At 46.9% G+C, this 13,096-nt stretch overlaps 1 protein-coding gene across 1 annotated transcript; it reads right to left on the bottom strand.

Annotated features, from left to right (window-relative positions):
• Positions 1-148: 148 nt before the first annotated feature.
• Positions 149-10,446, bottom strand: SLC25A28 (solute carrier family 25 member 28). The gene is made up of 4 exons (XM_061194506.1): positions 10,141-10,446; positions 3,354-3,582; positions 2,171-2,227; positions 149-998 (listed from the first exon to the last, which is right to left on the bottom strand). Exons 1-4 carry the CDS (start codon positions 10,429-10,431, stop codon positions 481-483), a joined length of 1,095 nt encoding a protein of 364 aa, XP_061050489.1. The 5' UTR covers positions 10,432-10,446; the 3' UTR covers positions 149-480.
• Between the last annotated feature and the right edge of the window lie 2,650 nt (positions 10,447-13,096).

The following is a 13,096-nucleotide window of genomic DNA, read 5'->3' as shown; positions in this document are numbered from 1 at the left end:
AGTCTTAAATCACCATGAAAACAGCAGAAACAAAAACTACAGACATACGCAATAAACCTTCCCCATGGGCCCCTTGATTTACGCTTAAAGTCAAGAACAGTTGACAGCATTTCACTTCCCCTTTGGCAAGACAAACCCAATGAAACCGTTTAATTTAAAGGCTTTTTATTAGGAACCAGGGGAATGAGCTGCTTATCCCTCTGTAACAGTCTAGAGCAGGTCATCAGGCCCAGGAAGGAGAGAGTGTCAGAGATGCTGTGGTGTGACTTGCTGCACTTGCTTAGGGCCCGGAAGGAAAGGCGGCGACGACGGAGGGCGGCAGGAACTGGTGTCAGCCAAAACACCAAGAGCCTGGGGGAGAGAGCCCTCTGCCTTCCTTCCCACCCCACCCGAGGCTGGAGCGCGCCGGGAGGCAGAGAACGTGGCTGGAGCGGGCAGAGCAGCAGTGTTGGCCGAACCCTGGCTCCACTCGGTGCTGCTTCACTTGCCTGCCCTCCACTCTTCTTGCCGTTTAGTGATTAGGTATTTGAAGAACTCATACACAGACCATGCGATGGCTGTGGAGGGGATCTGGTAAATTACTCTAGCCTGCACCCCTCGGAAGTAGGCGGTCACCCCGCCGACTTGATACACCGTCCTGAAGGCACTAGCCATGCCTGTGATGTGTCCTGTAATGTTTGAGTTCAAAGCCAGGGATTCCTGGGTGTTGAGCAGTGTTTTGCAAACGTCCAGTGGGGTTGTGGCAGCGGCAGCTACAGCTCCTGCACAGGCTCCGGAGAGGACGTGGGAGCTGGGGTTGTACCGTCTCTGGGGGTTAAAGTGCTCCTGCAGGAATTCATAGGTCATGAAATGAATGGCTTGGAAGGGAACGTTCATGGTTAGCTGCGTGGTGTAGCTGCGGTAAAAGGCCCCGGCCCCTTCATTTTGCCACACTGCCCGTACACAGTCTGTCACCCGGTGGTACGGTGAGTTGTACATTTGCATCCTCTGCTTCACCACTGGCGGTGCCATCAATGAGAAGAAGGGAATGGTGACAGCAATCAACCGGTGAGCAGGAGTGTCCAGATTCGGAGTCCCAAGTCGGTGGATCAGCCAATGGATTGGAGAGAGAAAAAAGTATGAGTGAATTGTCAGCCTGATTAGTGAAGGTTTCCCTTTTTTGAGAGGAGGGGATAGGAGAGGGTGATAAAGGGCTAAAAAATAATGGACCCAATTCTAGTAGGATTTCTTTAAAACCAGCCAATTAACGTATAGGATATATCTACAATTTAGACTCCAGAGGGTTTCCCTGAAATAAGTACCTACCTATTATTGTTACCATCTTACCCTTTCGTAACTCTTAAGACAAGAAGTGATTCAGTGGCAGTGAACATAATAATGAACACATAGCCCTAACAATCCCAATCCTCAGGTACACAGAACACTGAACTCTTACAACATGAGGCTGTCATCCTTCCACAGGAGGAGGAGAAGGGCTACCAAAAACAAAATTCTTAGCAAAGAAGGGTATGGCTTTCGTTTCCAAACATCTCCTATCCCCTCAAGTAGATACATGGTATAAGCTCAGGTATAATCTTCAGCTTAGCTTTGGCCCTTTCCTTGCCATGGCCTTGCCCAGACAGGTAAAGAACTGGAACTTTAAGGAACCTGGCAACTGTGCTATCCTTTCATATTTGTTTGGGTACCTCATTCTCCAACTGAAAAGCCAAGATCCAAGCAGCAGTGCAGGGACTAAGCTCTACCAATGTACCTTTCATTCCTATCTCAACCATTCTTCATTCCAACAAGATAGGCAGTATTTTCAAATGTCAATATCCATCTTCACCTTTTTGAAGAAAAGTGAAATAATCTGCTAAATTTTTTAGATCAAATCCACTATAAAGCGGACTTCCAGGAAGGCCCAGGAATAGGCCACATAGAGCCATACCTTTTTCCAGGGAAGCCCCAGGTGAATAAATCTCACTGAATATGCTTCCTGTCTAAGGGAATCCTCCTAAGCACCGACAACATGGAGGGAGTGCCCTCTAGTGGTAAGACAATGTAACACGCCAGGATTTCCCACCAAAACTGATGGGGTGCTCCCTGGCTTTCTCCTGCAAACCAAAAAAAAGGAAAAGCCCAGAGATGTAGATGCAGCTGCCCACAGAGGGAAAGGGTGAGGAATCATTACCTTCTGCTGGATTCATGGCTGCATCATGAAGTAATGTTGCCACACACCCGGCTGCACCTGCAAAGGAAAAGACAACTGCCACATGTAAGGCCAGGAGAGGGTGACTGACTCACAGAGGACCCAGAGTGAAGGGGCGTGGCTGTGATAAACCACAGCAAGGAGAGGGAATGTTAAGAGCCAGTTTAAAAGACAGGAACCCACTGCTTCTAAATGCCTGTTCAGAGAAATGAAGATATTTGTTCCCTCTAACTTAGTAAGGCCATCAATCTACCTTCCACAGCTACGATAGGAAGGCCAGGAAGAGTCTGAGAAACAGCCCAGATTTTTTCAACAAAGATGGCTCTGAGAATAAATGCAGTTCACGCTCCAGACAGGAAGCAGATACACTGTGGCCAAGGGATGCCAGCACATCAACCGCCTCCAATGGCGGGAGAGCACGAGGGGCAGGTGGTCAGATCTCCACCACAGAATCTCACCTTCTATCCTGCTGCCCCATGCTGCCCAACCCCAGTCTCCAAATCCTAACATCTGTCCACCTAGACCTTTCCCTCAGGTCCTGAACTACCGTATCCCTCACCCTCTCCTCTCCACTTTCACTTTGGTTTTCTCCAGGCTGCCATCCCTTCCCTTACTTCCACACAACCTCCAACCCTCTGGTTTCTTTGTACAGAAGCCCCCCGGCCCCAGCCCCATTCACTTGTTGAGGCCTTGTCATGTCCTCCATGACACAAACTGCCTGTGGGCAGCTGGGATCCTGCAAAGGTGAGGCGAAGAGCTGAGGCTCCACGGATGTCTTCCTTGGGTGGCTGGGTTACCTCCAATCCTGCCCCGAGGAGCGGGATACCACCCAACTACCAAGAAGTACACAACGGGGGCAGTTCAGTGTGTGTCTCCACATTACCAGGGCATCAGAAGCTGATACCAGGGAGAAAATGAGAGGAAAGAGTCAAGCTGGTACGTAAGGGAGGCTATTGTAACCCTTTGTTGAGATGCCCCAAAGAAGGGGTGGGGGTGAAGCAGCCCGTTGTCTGAGAACATCAGGTTTGGAAGTCCCTCGCCTATAATCTGGCCTACCCCAGCCCAAAGCTTCAGCTTCAAATCATGCTGAGACTGGAAAGCACTGACAACAGCAAAGCCCAAAGAGTTGGGAGAGTGGAGGAACCAGCACAGGAAGGCTCAATACCATTGGCAATATGGCTATTGCCCCCAGGGTGGATTACATCACTCAGTGTCTTTTTTAACTTTTCATAGCAGGCAAAATAGAGGGCGTGGGCAGGCCCTGCACCAGTTGCTGTGACGTTCAGGCCTCGCATGGGCCTCCACAGCCCCTCCGTTCTTATAATCCTCCAGAGGGCCTCCAACACATTGCGATAGCGGGCAGCTGGATCAGGCTGTAGGCTCTGCATCCGGGTCTGAAAGTACAGAGAGGAGAAGTGCAATGTCAGTGATGCTGACTGCGCACCCAATCTCAACACTCAGGCTTGGGCACTAGGCAGACCTCCTACGTGAAATCACGCCAATATGTAGAAGTGATACCTGGCATCCAGTTTTACTGCCTTCCAAATCTACGTGCAGTCTTTCCAAGCCTTGGCTGGACCTTTCGTTTTCTGGTCACCTATGACCCTACGAGTGGAACACCATTATTTTCCCTCAAAAAATCGCCCCTTGGTAAGCGTTCTTGCACCCAGCAACAAATATTAAGCCTGTGTTTCAGGAGAAGTTGCTTTTGTGTCTTAATAAACTCAGGCTAAGAGTTCTTTACAAGTGGATTCTAAAGTCAACTATTTACTATCTACAACATACTTTATTATTTCTGCAGACTGATCCTGGGCCTGCTTCCTGGCCACATACTACACTGACTAATGAGATGAGAGCTCCTCCTTCGATATAACCGTGATGATAATCTGACTTCTTCAGACTATTTGGCATTGGCAGCTGGGCCTGTAAGTTAAAATTTTGGCAGAAGTAGCATTCCTAATAGATGCTGCTCTAATTTCCTGGAAAAGAAAGTCTACCCTCAAACTATGAAGGTGGATACCAATCTATTCTCTAAAACTGAGGGAGATTCCAGATTTCTAATCTAAACTGACTGAATCCCAAAACTGGCATCAATGAATAAAATTAGTCTCAGTGAAACATAACCCTTGGAATCTCTAGAGGATTCAATGACTGGAATGAATGTATATGGTAGATATTGAAATTTGGGAAATTAATCTTACTTGAAATACTTCCCAAATCACAGACCTTCTCTGAAGGATGAGTCTCCAATGCAGATCTCTTGTCTATTGATCTATTTCAAGGTTAGGGTGGCATGGAGACTACCAGATAGTATAAAATCAGTGTCCAGGGACTTCCCTGGTGGTCCAGTGGTAAAGAATCCGCCTTCCAATGCAGGGGACGCAGGTTTGATCCCTGGTCAAGGAACTAAGATCCCACATGCCGCAGGGCAACTGAGCCCACGCGCCTCAACTAGAGCACCCGCGTGCCGCAAACTAAAGAGCCCACGTGCTCTGGACCCCGCGCACCACAACTATAGAGCCCATGTGCCCTGGAGCCCGTGCACCACAACTAGAGAGAGAAAACCTGCACGCCACAACTAGAGAGAAGCCTGCGCATGGCAACAAAGAGCCCGTGCTGCAACAAAAAGATCCCATGTGCCACAACTAAGACCCGACGCAGCCAAAAAAATTAATTAATTAATTAATTAAATACTAAAAAAAAAATCAATATCCAGTGCCTGGAACACAGTAGGCACTCAAGATTTGTTTGTTGAATGAATGAATGAATGAATGAATGAATGAATCTTAGCTTTGTCTGCACCAGTTCAAAAAGGCCATTAGTGAGCCAATAGGGGCAACTAACGCCCAAGTATAGTTTAAATTCCTACTTCATTCCTGTCACTGATTCAATCTGGATTTAAAAGCTTGAACCTTCCTGTTGGCCATCTGGAATCCAAGAGTAATGCCTCTTGTCAAAAGCATGGGAGAAAACAAACGAACCAGATTAACAAATCCTGGTGAGCTGCAAGCAATCCACATTCCTCTAGTTATTTTCTCCTTCCTGCTACCAACAAAGAACTGGTAGCCTAAAAGATTACTGAAGTTCAATCAGAAATACACAATATCACTTATCACAGTGTGACACATTCTTTTCTACTTCTCAATTAAAAAAAAAAAAAAGGACTCGCTGGTGGTGCAGTGGTTAAGAATCCGCCTGCCAATCGGGAGACGCGGGTTCGAGCCCTGGTCCGGGAAGATCCCACATGCCACGGAGCAACTAAGCCCGTGCACCACAACTACTGAGCCTGCGCTCTAGAGCCCGCGCACCTAGAGCCCATGCTCTGCAACAAGAGAAGCCACCGCAATGAGAAGCCTGTGCACCACAATGAAGAGTAGCCCCTGCTCCCCGCAACTAGAGAAAGCCCGCGTGCAGCAATGAAGACCCAACACAGCCAAACATAAATAAATAAATTAAATTAAATTAAAAAAAAAAAAACTAATCTTGTATTGGGGGAATGTTTAGAAATTGCACTGTTCTGCTGGAGTCAATAGCATATTTGGGTAACTAGTCTTAAAGGTCTGGCCTCAGAGGCCTGGAACCGTTTACCCACAAGAGAAACCTGGACTGTGTGTAAGTTACAATGAAAATTTTACACACACATCTAAATCTAACTCACAATTTCTAACTCAATGAAAATACACCCTCATGGAGAGGACCCAGGCATAAGCCACACCAAATATAAAAACAAATATGGCTCCCCAAATTTGTGGGCCAATAAATCTCTTTCAGAGAAAGATGAAAACCTCTTAAAGATGAAATCTCTAAGTAAGAATTAGTGAAGTCTTCAACATAGAAAAAACCACTGCCTGACTTTGAAGAAAAGCTGAACAGGTAAGTAGTTTGGTAAGACAAGTCACATTTGAGTCAGAAAGGCTGAGTGGGAGACCCAGGTTTGCTAGCTATGTGGTCTTGGGTATGTCACTTAACCTCTGAGCTTCAGCAATGTCATCTGTAACATGAGACTAAGAATGGCTGGCTCAGAGTGCTGTTGTGGAGATTCAGAGTTAAGGCAAGTAAAAGCCATTGCTAATTTATGCGGTGCTAGAAATATAAGGCTTTTTATTGTAGTCACCTATGTTTCTCAGAAATGTTAGTTCATATCTCAGAATTTACAGATCATGGCAGTGTTGTCTCGTGTATAAGTCATTTTGCAAATATGCATGGGCAACTAACTGGTCTTTAACCACTAATAAATCAGGCTTGATTTTGTATTTTTTCTTTTCATTTTAAAGTTCCTCTGTGGCTATGATTTATATGTCCAGCTGTTCATCTAAAGGTCATGTTTAGGAAGGAGCACAATTGTGAAATTCTGCGCCTTGCTTGGTTCTGGAAATCTGCTTTTGGGAGCCTATATGGAAGGCTTGGGAGTCAGACTGGGTTTAAATCATGACTCTGCCACTATGTGACCCCGGGCAAGTTACTTAACTTGCCTGTTTTCTTCATCTATAAAATAATGAAAATGGTATCTACTTCATGAAGTTGTTCCAATGATTAAATCAGTAAATATTAAGGCACATCAGATAGTGCTTGACAAACATGAGTAATTGCCATATACTGAATACTCATTATTAGATATAAGAAAATCAAATAAGCCAATGTTTCCATTTCCTAACTGTCCACTGGTGAATGTATACAGATAACCATTTACATCTGGAGTTTGGAAAAGATTTATTTCCCTTTGTTCTTTCCCTCCTTAACTTATTATATAAGTAATTATTTGCTTCACCACTACAAAGCCAAAAAGCAGCACCTTGGTGACAGGTGCTTAGCCAGATGATTTTGAGGAGAGTTTTGACTGCTTTACACTGTAGAACCTATCCCTTTAGATAAAGTCTGGTGCTTGTCTCTGAAGCCCAGAAAAGGAAAACTGGGATTCACTTGGGCTCCCAAACCTCCCTATTATGACCATGAAAATCGCTGGTTGACTAACTATAGCCTAGCAAGGCTATGCTGACTTCCCATGGTCCCTCCCAAGGATATTTTAAGTCGACTTGACCCTGATAAGCGGTTTGGGGGTGCACAGGCTTGCATGCCAAGAGTCACTATCAGCTTTCACTTGCAAACACTGTGGTTGCCCTTTAGGCTCCAACACAGATACCTGCCTCTAGTCTTAGGGTATGTTGGGCTGCTCTTCCTCTCCACCGCCTATTTATGGTAGAAGAGGAAGAATAGCTACCCAGGGACAAGTGAACTGCAAAGCCCTTTCTGAAGGAAGAGATTTGAATTTTACTTTCATGCCTGCACAACAGTGTCTACTGTAAACAGTGTTTACTGACACTAAATCCTGATAGGCTAACCTAGTTTTTCCCTCTAATCATTTAAATCCCAGCATTAATGGCAAATGAAAATGATTCTTCTAAAACATGCTTTTGTGTTTTTGAAGACTCCTGAGCATTTTTTCCTCCAGATGAAATAATTATTTCTTTAATGTAGTGCTTTGAGGCACGACTGTAATGTTGTATTACTAATTTTTTAAAAACAAAAATTCCAAAGCTTATACAAATGAATAAGAACTGTTCTTCAAAACAGTTATCTTGGAAGGCTACAAGCGACTTATTCCAGCAATGCTGCTGCAGTTATGCAAAACATTTCTGGAACTCCTCTTTCCAAAATGTTCCCTCAGTGGGTTTATCAACCTCAGGAGTAAATCAGTCTCCTTGCTTTCCAGTCCTACCTTATCTTTGACCCCAATCAGCATTACCCATTTTGATCTCCCACCTGAACTGCCATATTTGATTCTGAATGGTCTCAATTACTAAAACATCAACTCTGTCTTGTCACAGGACAAAGACTTGCCCCATCTAAGGATATGTAGCCAAGTATTCTACAGACATTTCTAACAGAGGAAGTTATAAAATGTTTACAACAACATTAGCATTATGTAAATAATGGAGTAAGGAGACAGTCTCCTAAGGTAGTGGGACAACACTTAAACTGATAAGCTGAGGTAATATTTCTAAGTCAGTCACATTATTACATTGTATTTTTCAAGCCATTCAATAATTTTCATTACTCTCCTTGATCTAGTTTTCATTTGATACCCATCCTGAAAGACAGCACCCTAGACTATCTTGGACTTTACTCACAGTCCAAGTATAGTGAGGTTACTTTGCAGTTAGATCATGTTAACTTTTGGATATACAGCATTAACAACTCACAGTCATTCAACCTAGACTCTATTACATACATGTCTGGATCTTTTTTATTTGTACTTATACGTATGACATTTCAATATTGTTAGAGCATTAGCCATCCTCTTCTCTCTCATGGATTTTACTATTTATTTCTATTCCTCACAATTGACATGCGTATTTAAAATTCTAGGGACTTCCCTGGCGGTCCAGTGGTTAAGACTTGGCCTTCCCATGCAGGGGGTGCAGGTTCGATCCCTGGTCGGTGAGCTAAGATCCCACATGCCTCGGGGCCAAAAAACCAAAACATAAAACAGGTGCGATACTGTGACAAATTCAATAAAGACTTTAAAAACGGTCTACATCAAAAACAAAAATCTTTAAAAAAATAAATAAAATTCTAAGAGCCATTTTAGCCAAGTGCATTTACCACAGTTTCAAGGGTGTGGCCCTTGGTAGGAGTTACCTTGCAGTGTGCTAGAATACTCCTACCAACTCGGTGTCATTCACAAAGCTTAAGGAGCACTTTCTCCATTTCCTCATCCACCTTACTAATGAAAACATGAAACGGTACTGGAACCAGGGAGAAACAGAAGAGAAAGACTTTGCATCTTCCAAGTTGATACTCTCCTCCTGAATATGTAACTTTTTCCTAATTTGAGAAGAAAACATACATCCAAGAGCTGTGAGGATATTGTTTAACTATATTACCCTTAACATGTAAAGGAGGAACCAGTCTCTGTCATTATATTTATTTCAACAGTCCCCTTGGGTTTACTTCTCATTCAGTTTATTTAGTGGTTGTTCCTTTGCTAATGCACAAGAATAAGAACTGTAAAGAACAATGTGTTCCCCTCGTCACCCAGCTTTCTTCAGAAGCATCTGACTTCTTGTACCCACTCATCAGCCTGCTTGGTGTGGCTGAAATTAGTTTTACTTTCACACGAATCATGCCCTCTTGTTGATCCCATTTTATTTTCTTCACACTAACATCTACTTTCCAGTATTGTCATGCTTCCCTTCTAGACAACTTTTCCCTTTTTGTCAACTTCAAGTGGCTAAAGAAATACACTATGAGGTCCATCTCTCCTTGGAGGGCTGATGTGCTCCCTGCATATACACAATCCTAATCCCAGCTCAATTTTCATGTTCAGGAAATAGGTGGAGTATCATGCTTGCTGCACAGAGAAACCGAAACTTTTTCCTGAACATGGTCTTTCCCATATTATTTCCAGTCAGGAACTCTGAATTCTGACTGCACAATGATGTCCAATCACTCATGGGTTAAGATTTAATAAGTAAATCCTTCATCTAGCTGAGAGATCCCAGATTCTGGTTCCTGCCCCATCACTTTTAAGGGAAAACACAGCAAGGAGCTTGTAAAAGCACTGGCCAGAGAACATCTCTAGCCATTAAGATCCTATTGAGGGTGTTCAGTAAGCTTTACCTTAATCAAGTTGGTAGCACTTACCTGTTCCCTTCCCATCCCACCCTATTCCTGTTTAGTCTCAGTTGGGATCCAGGGTTTTGGCTGACAGATTTTCTTTCCAGAGTCCCAATTTAGATCTCACTGACGGTGAGAAATTGGTCCTGGCTTCTGACTGGGATCAGTTCCCGGCCGGGACCTTTCTTGCATAGGTGTGTGCTTCGAATAGTGTGGTGGCAGGAGCCAGAAAGGGACCCTGGTCGGCTCCGGCTCTCGGCTGGGATCCTGGCTCCGGGCATGACCCAGGGGTCGGGTCAGCCCCAGGTGAAGTTCGGAGCAGGGCCAGGTCTCACCTTGACGCAGTCGATGGGGTACATCACGCAGTGCTCCAGGATCCCTGCCACGGCGCCCGCCACCATGTGCGTGGTGACAGTGGCTCCAGCCGGCAGCGCCTCGTAGTCCGGGCCGGAGTCCGGATCCTGCCGTACCGGGGGCCTGCAGGCCCCGGCCTCCCCGCCGCTGGCCCCCCGGCCCACGCCCCGCTGCAGCCACCCGTCCAGCAGCGCCGACTCCCCGGGGCTCCGCCCCGGCCCAGCCGCCGGCCCCCCCGCCACACCGCCAGCACCCCGCCCCTCCAACTCCATCCACCCGGGCCAGCTGCGGCGCCCACCCCCGCCGCCGCCGCTGCCGTCGCTGCCGCCGCTGCCGTCGCCTCCCCCCAGCCCCGTTGCGTCTGCCTCAGGCGCGGCCCAGAGAGCCCGGGGCCTCGGGCTCCCGCTTGGCCCCGAGGACACGCCCCTCAGTCAGCCATTGGTGCAGCCGTCAAGCTAGCCCCGCCCCTGGCTTACGTAGCAAAAATAGGTCTGTGGTATTAGTGAAGTTGCCTGTCATTCCTCCGCCCCGCGGCGTTGCGACAGCTTAGATCCCACCCCTTCCCCTTTGATCTTGGAAGCTTCTTGTTTATTGGCCACTTGATTGGCCAACATGTAAGATCAACCCGCCCTCCGACTTTCCTGGGGGGCGGGAGAAACTTAAGGCTGAACTTTGATAGGCTCAACGACTCTTGATACTTTGAGAGCGGCCATTGGCCAGTTTTATTTCGGGATCCGATTGGCTACAGGAAGAGGGCGAAGCGCCCAGGGGCTATCGAGGGGGAATTTGGGGCCCCAACTGGCGCCCGTAGAGCTGTGGGAGCTGCAGGCTGGATCGTGTCGGGGGAGGAGGGGAGGGCGGTGCCTGGCCTTCAAGGTCAAACCGCTGACGGATGCGGTTAGGCCCCTGCTAGAGCGCCCGCCCCGAATCCCGGGACTCGCGGGTCGTGTGCTGGCGGGTGGCCTTGGCCCGAGAACTCTGTTCCCGCGGGATCTCGGACTGGCGTTGGGTGGAGCGGACCGGGGCCGGGCATCCCCTGGCGAGGCCCACCGGCATGTCGGGAAAGCTGTTGCCCGTTAAACTCCGGTCAGGTCGGGAGAGTTGACCCCTCCGTGCTGCGCGCGGGCGGACTCCTTAGGGCCTGATGCTCCTCAGGCCCCAGCGCCCGGCACTGGGCTTGCCCCGGAGTCGCCAAGTAAACCCCGCAGTTGTTGAGTGAATGAGTTCTCCGGGGGGCCTGCTGTCGCTCGGCCCTACGCCAGGCCGAGAGCTGGAGGCGGGGAAGGGAGATGTCGAAATGGGGCGGGACGATTCAGAGACGACGACAGGTGGGGAGGCTGGGCAGGAGGCAGCTGCCCAAACACAGCAGGAAAGTACGGCAAATTTGGGGAAGCTTGTCGGACGCACAGCTTGTCCCTGAGCTGACTCACTGATGAGCTCCCCTGCCCGGTGATGATGCTTTTTGTGGTAAGACTGCTCTCGATCCCAGACGTTTCAGCTGGGGTCTCAGAGGGGCGCTTACTGATTAAAGAACAATACCAGCAGTTCCCAGTCTTGAGCACCACCTCCTGGGCGGTGACGTTGCATAGGTGGTGCTTTGCTAGGGCAGCGGGCTCGGTTGAGGAACACAGGCTTTCCCCACTCCGTCTTCCCGGCTTCTTCAGTCTCCCTTAACTGGAGCGTGTTTGCACAAGTCTCCCCAGTGTTTCCAGATCTGTCTTTACTCCCTATTTTGCTGAGATGATGATGTAATTGTGAACTTTTAAAAATCTGTTTCTAGCTTTTCCTTAGATAAGAAAGAGGTTTTTCTTTTTCTCTCTAAAGCTTAGCCCTTTTATGGGTCTCCATTTTTTTTGTTTTTGTTTTTTTTAACTTATTCTCTTCCTATTCAGCACTGGCTATTTAACCTTTGGGTCTCGACCTTTTGGAAAATAATGAAACTAAAATCCTCTTTCCCCCACCTCGTACCCCCATGCAAACACAAAATTTTGCCTATAATTTCTGAATTTGCAGAGTCCCTGAAAGTGACTCGTGGACCCCCTAGGGATCCATTAACTTCAAGTTAAGAACCATAGGTTTCGCAAAAAGAAACCCACGCAATCCTGCTGGAGTAGTAATTCCCTTTACTGCCAAACCTACTCCAGTAATGAGCTATACCTGCCAAGTCCTTTCTCTCCTTAAGCCCTACATTTTTACTCCTTTATTCATTGGTCACAAATGACCTTTCCAAATCCAATGGTCTTTTTCTTATTCCCATTTTTCTTGACTAAGAGATAACACTTGCCCCCCATTGACCCATCCCTCAGTGAAACTTTTTCCTCGCTTCAGGAGACACTCTATTCTACCCTTCAGACTTCTGAGTCTCCTACGCTTCTTTACCCACTGAGTGGGAACATTCCTAAAGGTTTAATGCTTCTTGTTCATCTTTAATACTTTAGAGAACTTCACTACTCCAAATCTGTTTTCCTCATTGGAGCCCTATCTATATGTCCCTTATTGCATACCTTTTAACTGAAATTTCCATGTGAATATTCAGTAAGTATTTATTGAGTACCAACTTTGCTTGGCACTGTACTTGAAGCTGGTGATACAGGATAGACAGAGTCTATGACCTCATGGAGCTTACTTTTTAATGGGGGGAGAGGGATAGACCAATAAAAATATCGGTTAGCTCTAGGTACTATGCTGATAACTGTAGTAGGGAGGTGTGATAATGTGTGACTGGGTGGCTACATTTGTATGACCAGGAAAGGCCTTTCTGAGGAGGTGACACTATGGTTAAGTTCTGAATGACAGGCAGGAGCTCATGATAGGCCCAGAGAAGAGCATTCCAGAAGAAACTGTAGGTACAACAACCCTAAGGTGAGAACAAGGTTGGTGTATGAAGGAACAGAAAGGTCAGTGTGGCCGGAGCACGGTGGGGGGGTGGAAAGATAG

Source organism: Eubalaena glacialis, chromosome 1, assembly GCF_028564815.1.
Source record: "Eubalaena glacialis isolate mEubGla1 chromosome 1, mEubGla1.1.hap2.+ XY, whole genome shotgun sequence".
In the NCBI taxonomy this organism is placed as follows: Eukaryota; Metazoa; Chordata; class Mammalia; order Artiodactyla; family Balaenidae; genus Eubalaena; species Eubalaena glacialis.
The sequence above is the reverse complement of the archived record's forward strand: the minus strand, read 5'-3'. Positions and strand labels throughout refer to the sequence as shown.